The sequence below is a fragment of the Takifugu flavidus genome, chromosome 1 (assembly GCF_003711565.1).
Source record: "Takifugu flavidus isolate HTHZ2018 chromosome 1, ASM371156v2, whole genome shotgun sequence".
In the NCBI taxonomy this organism is placed as follows: domain Eukaryota; kingdom Metazoa; phylum Chordata; class Actinopteri; order Tetraodontiformes; family Tetraodontidae; genus Takifugu; species Takifugu flavidus.
In genome coordinates, this window is record NC_079520.1 from 28678239 (window position 1) to 28688025 (window position 9787).

Genomic DNA, 9787 nt, shown 5'->3' on the forward strand with positions numbered 1-9787 from the left:
GCTCTCTGTTCCTTGTCTGTGTGAATTTCCCTTTTGTACAAATTTCACAAAGTTGTGCTGGCCTCGCTGCACTGCCTTTTATCTCCATGCCTCTTACCACATCCGGTAATTTTTGCACATCCTCATAATTGCAATGCCCAAGAATTTCATGCCAAGTCTGCATGTCGTGGCACACATTACATTTATCACCATTAACATTCTTTTCAACTGTTGGCAAGTAAAACAGGTTACCACTTTCATGAAAATCAAACCTGTGGTTACTCTTGGTGATCATGTGACTGTCCCCTTTCTTGAAAGTGACTGTAGCTCCACCATTTGTCCCTCTTGCCACTGAGAAGATGTCGTGTGGATAGGTTGGCATATACAGTGCGTCTTTCAGCCGGGCTCTGTGCTGACGTCCATCGGTGTCTAGTAGGTAGATCAGCGCCGTCCCTCTGCGTTGAGCCATCCCGCTGCACTTTGTTCCATCTGCCAGCTCGATTGAATGGGTGTCGGGCTGGAATGAGCTGTCGAAGCTCTGGAACTTGGTGATGTCATTCACAATGTGAGACGTTGCTCCAGCGTCCACCATGATCCCCTTCTTCTTTACGTTGGCTGATGGTCTCTCGCCGTTGGTATGCTTGGCCGTGAAGCACTGGTCCTCGTCGTCGATGTCCCTTTCTTTTTCTTCGGCAACTTTCCTGGCTCCATCTGCTTTTCCCTTTTTCCTGCATAGGGACTCTGCGTGTGTGTTGCTCTTGCAGTGACTGCACCACACTTTTTGGCAGCACTTGCTTCTGATGTGTCCTCTTTGTCCACACTTGTAACACGTCAGAGTGGCATCCCCTTCCTTCTTGTGTATTTTGGTGCCTTGTCTGCTTTGCTTTGAGCTGGTCTTCATCACACTGTCAGCAGAACCAGTTGCCCTCATCTTCTCAGACTCCTCATAGACTCTCAGTCTTCTCTTGAAGTCTGTGAATGTCACGTTGTCCTCATTCTGTGTGACATGGACAGCCAATGGCTTGAATGAGTCTGGCAGTCCATTCAGAATAGTGGCTACAAGCAGCCCATCACTCATGTTCTCTCCTGCATCACGAAGAGCTGAAATAATATTCTCAGCCCTTATCATGTAATCAGTAACAGTTTCACCTTCTGCCATTTGAATGGTGGTCAGGGATGTGTACAGGTTGAGAATTCTAGGCTTGCTCTTTCCAGAATAGTGCTCCCTCAGAATCTTGAGAGCTTTCCTTCCATCTTCAGCAGCTTCATGTCTAATCAAAGACAGGCTCTTATCATCGAGTGCATTCACTGAGCGTAGCAGTCAGCGTTCTTCCCTGGGTCTGCAACTAATGCAGCGTCATCCGTGGGCACTCGCAGTATGGTGTCTTTTAGCTTAAGAATGTGTAGACGGCTAAGGAATCTTGTCTCCCACAGATCATACTTATCTTCAGTTCCGTCGAATATAATCTGCTGGGGCGTTCCTGCTGTGGCCATTTTAACGTTCTCTTTCCAAAGTTCACTTTATCTCCAAAAATTTGGGCTGCGCAGCTTGTAGAATGTTCGTGTCCTCACTGTCTTTAGTTTCCACGTGAGACTCTCGGCGCCGTCTTCACTCAAACCAAGCTAGTAGCTTCTCTTGGCTAACAGTTACTTTCTTCTGTTACCTTACTCGTTGCTCTAAGCCTGCGTTCCTGGGCCCAGAACCTGTTGAGCGGAGTGCCTTGCGGTGGAGATTCAAACTCTCAGATAACAGAATTATCTTTAGCCTCCTCTAGGCATATTTAATCAATCAGACAGGGAGATGCAATGAGCTGCCGCTCTGTTTCACAACTATACCGGAACAGGTACATAGGTAGTGACGTCATGTTCATGACGCACCGTGAACATTACCCTCTGCAGGACACAATGAGTAAGGACGCACACATATCACATTTAACAATTATTATTATTATTATTATTATTATTATTATTATATTATTATTATTATTATATTATTATTATTATTATTATTATTATTTCGATATAGATTTCGATATAGATTGTATTCCTCCGGGGAGTCCCGGGTTACCCGGGAGGACTAACCAATGTCCACCCACTCGCCTGCAGCCTCCGTGGACCGTGGACCTCCGTGGACCTCCGTGGACCTCCGTGGACCGTGGACCTGCATTTGGCACGTCCATGGTGCAGAGCTAACCCGAACCCTCCACCATGGAGGCTCACCATATCAACCTTGACGCTGGTTGCCCAGAAGAATGAGGAACGTTTTATTTTGAAGGCGCTTACCGGATGTACACTGGGCCTCTTTCCCACGTGACCTTCGACAGCTCGTCGCCTCGCCTCCCGCTGCACTTTCACCGTCGGCCAGCGTCCACTCGCGGGGTTTGCGCGACTCTCGGGCACCATCCATCCTACATTTGTGGGGTTTGAGCGCGCCCGAAACTTCTGCGGACGATTTAGTCTCCAGCGCGGCATTGGAAAGTAGCGAAGGGACCCGGGAGGAGGCCTCGACGTCTCCTGATTGTGAGCGCTGAATGGGACCGACGGCGGGACTGGCTGTCAGGTAGGAGGCCGGCTAGCTGCTGTCACCCCGCCGGAGCATGCTGGGTGGCCCCCGCGGTGAGCGCTCAGCGAGGTTCCCCAGCGACCGGGGCTTGTTCCTGTCACCCAGCAGGAAGGATTCTTATGAAGAAAGGAATTCAAGTGCGCTTTTGTGAACCGGTGGGCTGCTGCTGTGTTCGTTCAGAACCGGCTGTCCTTGTTAGCTTCCCTCCCGGCAACGAGACCAAAAAGCTTCTTTTTGTTCCAAGACGTTGATGATGGCTTCTTTAATCAAGGAAATTGTGAGCAGAAAGAAAAGACGATACCAGGAAGACGGCTTTGACCTGGACCTGACCTGTATCCTCTAAAGTTCCTCCTGTTTAGCGCGACGTGCTAATGTTAGCCTGTCAGGCGTCCTGCTGAGCCCAGCGAACCCTGGAGCTGGACCGGACCGACGGCGTTACCATGGGAGGTTCGGTGAAGGAGAGCCTGCAAGTCCTGCTGGAGCTCGGCTCGGCTCGGTTCGGCCTCGTATTGAAATGTTTCTGCAACTTCAGGGACATCTGTGGGTTTGGGTTTAGCTTGAGACTTAGAGGAGGGTTTGGGTTTAAGGTTAGGGTTTAAGGTTAGGGTTTAAGGTTAGGTTTTAGGGTTAGAGGGTTAGGGGGTTAGGGTTAGAGGGTTAGGGGTTAGAGGGTTAGGGTTAGAGGGTTAGGGGTTAGGGTTAGAGGGTTAGGGGGTTAGGGTTAGAGGAGGGTTAGGGGGTTAGGGTTAGGGGTTAGAGGGTTAGGGTTAGAGGGTTAGGGGGTTAGGGTTAGAGGGTTATAGGAGGGTTAGAGGTTAGGGTTAGAGGAGGGTTAGGGGGTTAGGGTTAGGGGGTTAGGGTTAGGGTTAGGGTTAGAGGGTTAGGGGGTTAGGGTTAGAGGGTTAGGGGGTTAGGGTTAGGGTTAGGGGGTTAGGGTTAGAGGGTTAGGGGTTAGAGGATGGTTAGGGGGTCAGGGTTAGAAGAGGGTTAGAGGAGGGTTAGGGGTTAGAGGAGGGTTAGGGTTAGAGGGTTAGAGGAGGGTTAAGGGGTCAGGGTTAGAAGAGGGATAGGGTTAGGGGGGTTAGGGTTAGGGTTAGAGGAGGGTTAGGGGGTCAGGGTTAGAAGAGGGTTAGGGTTAGAGGGTTAGGGGTTAGAGGATGGTTAGGGGGTCAGGGTTAGAAGAGGGTTAGGGTTAGGGGGGTTAGGGTTAGAGGGTTAGGGTTAGAGGAGGGTTAGGGGGTCAGGGTTAGAAGAGGGTTAGGGTTAGAGGGTTAGGGGTTAGAGGAGGGTTAGGGGGTCAGGGTTAGAGAGGGTTAGGGTTAGAGGTTAGGGGGTTAGAGGAGGGTTAGGGGGTCAGGGTTAGAAGAGGGTTAGGGTTAGGGGGGTTAGGGTTAGAGGGTTAGGGTTAGAGGAGGGTTAGGGGGTCAGGGTTAGAAGAGGGTTAGGGTTAGAGGGTTAGGGGTTAGAGGAGGGTTAGGGGGTCAGGGTTAGAAGAGGTTAGGGGTTAGAGGGTTAGGGGTTAGAGGATGGTTAGGGGGTCAGGGTTAGAAGAGGGTTAGGGTTAGAGGGTTAGGGGTTAGAGGATGGTTAGGGGGTCAGGGTTAGAAGAGGGTTAGGGTTAGGGGGGTTAGGGTTAGAGGGTTAGGGTTAGAGGATGGTTAGGGGGTCAGGGTTAGAAGAGGGTTAGGGTTAGAGGGTTAGGGGTTAGAGGAGGGTTAGGGGGTCAGGGTTAGAAGAGGGTTAGGGTTAGAGGGTTAGGGTTAGGGGGTCAGGTTAGAAGAGGGTTAGGGGTTAGAGGAGGGTTAGGGTTAGGGGTTAGAGGATGGTTAGGGGGTCAGGGTTAGAAGAGGGTTAGAGGAGGGTTAGGGTTAGAGGGTTAGGGGTTAGAGGATGGTTCGGGGGTCAGGGTTAGAAGAGGGTTAGAGGAGGGTTAGGGGTTAGAGGAGGGTTAGGGTTAGAGGGTTAGAGGAGGGTTAGGGGGTCAGGGTTAGAGAGGGTTAGGGTTAGGGGTAGAGGAGGGTTAGGGGGTCAGGGTTAGAAGAGGGTTAGGGGTTAGAAGAGGGTTAGGGTTAGAGGGTTAGGGGTTAGAGGATGGTTAGGGGGTCAGGGTTAGAAGAGGGTTAGGGTTAGGGGGGTTAGGGTTAGAGGGTTAGGGGTTAGAGGATGGTTAGGGGGTCAGGGTTAGAAGAGGGTTAGGGTTAGAGGGTTAGGGGTTAGAGGAGGGTTAGGGGGTCAGGGTTAGAAGAGGGTTAGGGGTTAGAGGGTTAGGGTTAGGGGGTCAGGGTTAGAAGAGGGTTAGGGGTTAGAGGAGGGTTAGGGTTAGGGGTTAGAGGATGGTTAGGGGGTCAGGGTTAGAAGAGGGTTAGAGGAGGGTTAGGGTTAGAGGTTAGGGGTTAGAGGATGGTTAGGGGGTCAGGGTTAGAAGAGGGTTAGAGGAGGGTTAGGGGTTAGAGGAGGGTTAGGGTTAGAGGGTTAGAGGAGGGTTAGGGGGTCAGGGTTAGAAGAGGGTTAGGGTTAGGGGTTAGAGGAGGGTTAGGGGGTCAGGGTTAGAAGAGGGTTAGGGTTAGGGGTTAGAGGAGGGTTAGGGGGTCAGGGTTAGAAGAGGGTTAGGGTTAGGGGTTAGAGGAGGGTTAGGGGGTCAGGGTTAGAAGAGGGTTAGGGTTAGGGGTTAGAGGAGGGTTAGGGGGTCAGGGTTAGAAGAGGGTTAGAGGGTTATAGGAGGGTTAGAGGTTAGAGGAGGGTTAGGGTTAGAGGGTTAGAGGAGGGTTAGGGCGGCTCATGTTTGCAGTACCGCTGACTTTTGGAAGCACCAAGATAATTAAGTCTTTAAAATAACCCCCAAACCCTCTAAGCCAGCAGTTGATACCTGGCGACACGTTTAACGCAGGTGCTCTAAAATATGAAGTTAGTTACTAGCAGCTCCTCACCATCCATGAGAGAGGGTTAGGGTTAGTATTAATGACTAGCAGCTCCTCACCATCCATGAGAGAGGGTTAGGGTTAGTATTAATGACTAGCAGCTCCTCACCATCCATGAGAGAGGGTTAGGGTTAGTATTAATGACTAGCAGCTCCTCACCATCCATGAGAGAGGGTTAGGGTTAGTGACTAGCAGCTCCTCACCATCCATGAGAGAGGGTTAGGGTTAGTGACTAGCAGCTCCTCACCATCCATGAGAGAGGGTTAGGGTTAGGTGTGTCCGTGCACGACTGTCCTGGCAGCTTCAGTCCCTCTGATTCCTGCTAGTTTCATCAGGTGGTCTTTGGTAGTGAGCCCAGACCAGTCTAACCCTAACTAACATGGCCGCTGTCATCGTCCATGAGAAGAAGGTGAGTTTATGGTCCTTAAAATAGAATCAGACATTTACCCCAATATCATCGCCATGGGATTTCCTGCCGACCGCCTGGAAGGAGTCTACAGGAACAACATTGATGACGTTGTGAGGTGACAATTCCCTTTTTATATTATTCACTAAGATTTTCAGTCGTGCTGACATGAGGAAGAGGATGAAGGTCCCCTTCTCTGATGACAGTAAGAGGATGGCGTCCCACTCCGCTCTGGGACCGCTGGGATGTCTGTTCACCTGGAACAGCCAATCAGGAGCCGGTTTATTGACCAGTCTCTTGCTCAGGGACTCGGCCAATCAGGAGCCGGTTTATTGACCAGTCTCTTGCTCAGGGACTCGGCCAATCAGGAGCCGGGATATTGACCAGTCTCTTGCTCAGGGACTCGGCCAATCAGGAGCCGGTTTAGTGACCAGTCTCTTGCTCAGGGACTCGGCCAATCAGGAGCCGGGATATTGACCAGTCTCTTGCTCAGGGACAGTGGGGGCAGTGAGCTGACCCATCAGCAGGTGTCTTCATGGGCGCTGGCAGCTCAGTAGCAGAGGGGGCTCGGTTCCAGCCCCAGTGCAGACCAGGTGTGGAAGGTGTTCTGGTAGTAGGGGGCGGGGCCAGAACACCTTCAGAGCAATCAATCAATCAATCTGTGTGTTTCAATCAAAGTTGTCTGAGACCCCTCCCAGAATCCCAGCAGGGCCTGAGCCCCAACACCAGAGGGAGGAGAGGGGGGGCAGGTAGAGGAGAGAACAGCCAGCACCATGGAAATACATCAACTATAACCAGCTGTTGGTGGAAGGGTTGAGCGGGTCAGCAGGGTCAAAGGTCAGCAGGTCAGCGTACAGCGATGGAGGCAACAATACCTGGAGATGGAGGTGAACAGGTGACAGGGGCCTGTCAGGTGATCTTGCTGAGGTACCCTTGACAGCGAGATGGACCTGCCCCCCTCCTCCATGTGCTGGCCTTGGTGGCAGCTGGACCTCCCCAGGGTTCTGCTCAATCACTCCTGGTAACTGGGTCCAGGAGGGTGAAGGTGCAGCAGGGAACTGACCTGGAGCAGAACCTGGAAGAGCAGACATGGAGTTTTCAGGAGAGGGATATTTGAACCGTGGAAGTGCTTCTGCTGCCTCCTGTGGTTCCTCCTGGGGTTCCTTCTGCTGCCTCCTGGGTTCCTCTTGGGGTTCCTTCTGCAGCCTCCTGGGGTTCCTCCTGGGTTCCTTCTGCTGCCTCCTGGGGTTCCTCCTGGGTTCCTTCTGGGGTTCCTTCTGGTGCCTCCTGGGTTCCTCCTGGGTTCCTCTTGGGGTTCCTCCTGGGGTTCCTTCTGCTGCCTCCTGGGTTCCTCCTGGGGTTCCTTCTGCTGCCTCCTGGGTTCCTCCTGGGGTTCCTTCTGCAGCCTCCTGGGTTCCTTCTGGGGTTCCTTCTGGTGCCTCCTGGGTTCCTCTTGGGATTCCTTCTGCAGCCTCCTGGGTTCCTCCTGGGGTTCCTCCTGGGGTTCCTTCTGCTGCCTCCTGGGTTCCTCTTGGGATTCCTTCTGCAGCCTCCTGGGTTCCTCTTGGGGTTCCTTCTGCTGCCTCCTGTGGTTCCTCCTGGGGTTCCTTCTGCAGCCTCCTGGGGTTCCTTCTGCTGCCTCCTGGGTTCCTCTTGGGGTTCCTTCTGCAGCCTCCTGGGTTCCTCCTGGGGTTCCTTCTGCTGTCTCCTGTGGTTCCTCCTGGGGTTCCTTCTGCATCCTCCTGGGTTCCTCTTGGGATTCCTTCTGCAGCCTCCTGGGCTCCTCTTGGGGTTCCTCCTGGGGTTCCTTCTGCTGCCTCCTGTGGTTCCTGCTGGGGTTCCTTCTGCAGCCTCTTGGGGTTCCTTCTGCAGCCTCCTGGGTTCCTTCTGGGGTTCCTTCTGTTGCCTCCTGGGTTCCTCTTGGGGTTCCTTCTGCTGCCTCCTGGGGTTCCTCCTGGGGTTCCTCCTGGGGTTCCTTCTGCAGCCTCCTGGGGTTCCTCCTGGGGTTCCTCTTGGGGTTCCTCCTGGGGTTCCTCTGGGGTTCCTCCTGGGGTTCCTTCTGCTGCCTCCTGGGGTTCCTCCTGGGGTTCCTCTTGGGGTTCCTTCTGGGGTTTCTTCTGGGGTTCCTTCTGGGGTTCCTCTTGGGGTTCCTCCTGGGGTTCCTCTTGGGTTCCTCCTGGGGTTCCTTCTGGGGTTCCTTCTGGGGTTTCTCCTGGGGTTCCTCCTGGGGTTCCTCCTGGGGTTCCTTCTGCTGCCTCCTGGGGTTCCTTCTGCTGCCTCCTGGGGTTCCTCTTGGGGTTCCTTCTGGGGTTTCTTCTGGGGTTCCTTCTGGGGTTTCTCCTGGGGTTTCTCCTGGGGTTCCTCCTGGGGTTCCTCCTGGGGTTCCTTCTGCTGCCTCCTGGGGTTCCTTCTGCTGCCTCCTGGGGTTCCTCTTGGGGTTCCTTCTGCTGCCTCCTGGGGTTCCTTCTGCTGCCTCCTGGGTTCCTCTTGGGGTTCCTCCTGGGGTTCCTTCTGGGGTTTCTCCTGGGGTTCCTCCTGGGGTTCCTTCTGCTGCCTCCTGGGTTCCTCCTGGGGTTCCTCCTGGGGTTCCTTCTGCTGCCTCCTGGGTTCCTCTTGGGGTTCCTTCTGGGGTTTCTTCTGGGGTTCCTTCTGGGGTTTCTCCTGGGGTTCCTTCTGGGGTTCCTCTTGGGGTTCCTCCTGGGGTTCCTTCTGCAGCCTCCTGGGTTCCTCTTGGGGTTCCTTCTGGGGTTCCTTCTGGTGCCTCCTGGGTTCCTCTTGGGATTCCTTCTGCAGCCTCCTGGGTTCCTCCTGGGGTTCCTCCTGGGGTTCCTTCTGCTGCCTCCTGGGTTCCTCTTGGGATTCCTTCTGCAGCCTCCTGGGTTCCTCTTGGGGTTCCTTCTGCTGCCTCCTGTGGTTCCTCCTGGGGTTCCTTCTGCAGCCTCCTGGGGTTCCTTCTGCTGCCTCCTGGGTTCCTCTTGGGGTTCCTTCTGCAGCCTCCTGGGTTCCTCCTGGGGTTCCTTCTGCTGTCTCCTGTGGTTCCTCCTGGGGTTCCTTCTGCATCCTCCTGGGTTCCTCTTGGGATTCCTTCTGCAGCCTCCTGGGCTCCTCTTGGGGTTCCTCCTGGGGTTCCTTCTGCTGCCTCCTGTGGTTCCTGCTGGGGTTCCTTCTGCAGCCTCTTGGGGTTCCTTCTGCAGCCTCCTGGGTTCCTTCTGGGGTTCCTTCTGTTGCCTCCTGGGTTCCTCTTGGGGTTCCTTCTGCTGCCTCCTGGGGTTCCTCCTGGGGTTCCTCCTGGGGTTCCTTCTGCAGCCTCCTGGGGTTCCTCCTGGGGTTCCTCTTGGGGTTCCTCCTGGGGTTCCTCTGGGGTTCCTCCTGGGGTTCCTTCTGCTGCCTCCTGGGGTTCCTCCTGGGGTTCCTCTTGGGGTTCCTTCTGGGGTTTCTTCTGGGGTTCCTTCTGGGGTTCCTCTTGGGGTTCCTCCTGGGGTTCCTCTTGGGGTTCCTTCTGGGGTTTCTTCTGGGGTTCCTTCTGGGGTTTCTCCTGGGGTTCCTCCTGGGGTTCCTCCTGGGGTTCCTTCTGCTGCCTCCTGGGGTTCCTTCTGCTGCCTCCTGGGGTTCCTCTTGGGGTTCCTTCTGGGGTTTCTTCTGGGGTTCCTTCTGGGGTTTCTCCTGGGGTTCCTCCTGGGGTTCCTCCTGGGGTTCCTCCTGGGGTTCCTTCTGCTGCCTCCTGGGGTTCCTTCTGCTGCCTCCTGGGGTTCCTCTTGGGGTTCCTTCTGCTGCCTCCTGGGGTTCCTTCTGCTGCCTCCTGGGTTCCTCTTGGGGTTCCTCCTGGGGTTCCTTCTGGGGTTTCTCCTGGGGTTCCTCCTGGGGTTCCTTCTGCTGCCTCCTGGGTTCCTCCTGGGGTTCCTCCTGGGGTTCCTTCTGCTG

At 54.4% G+C, this 9787-nt stretch overlaps 1 protein-coding gene across 6 annotated transcripts in view; it reads left to right on the plus strand.

Annotated features, from left to right (window-relative positions):
- Positions 1-2142: 2142 nt before the first annotated feature.
- Positions 2143-9787, plus strand: part of ptenb (phosphatase and tensin homolog B) — a 15368-nt gene continuing 7723 nt past the window's right edge. For all 6 annotated transcript variants that reach the window (XR_008954438.1, XR_008954439.1, XR_008954437.1 and 3 more), the window contains exons 1-2: positions 2143-2874; positions 5900-5984. Coding sequence is in view for 1 of the 6 variants with exons in the window: in XM_057059540.1 (XP_056915520.1) it covers positions 2793-2874; positions 5900-5984 (167 nt within the window). In the remaining 5 variants the exon portion in view is untranslated. The remainder of the gene's footprint in view (positions 2875-5899; positions 5985-9787) is intronic.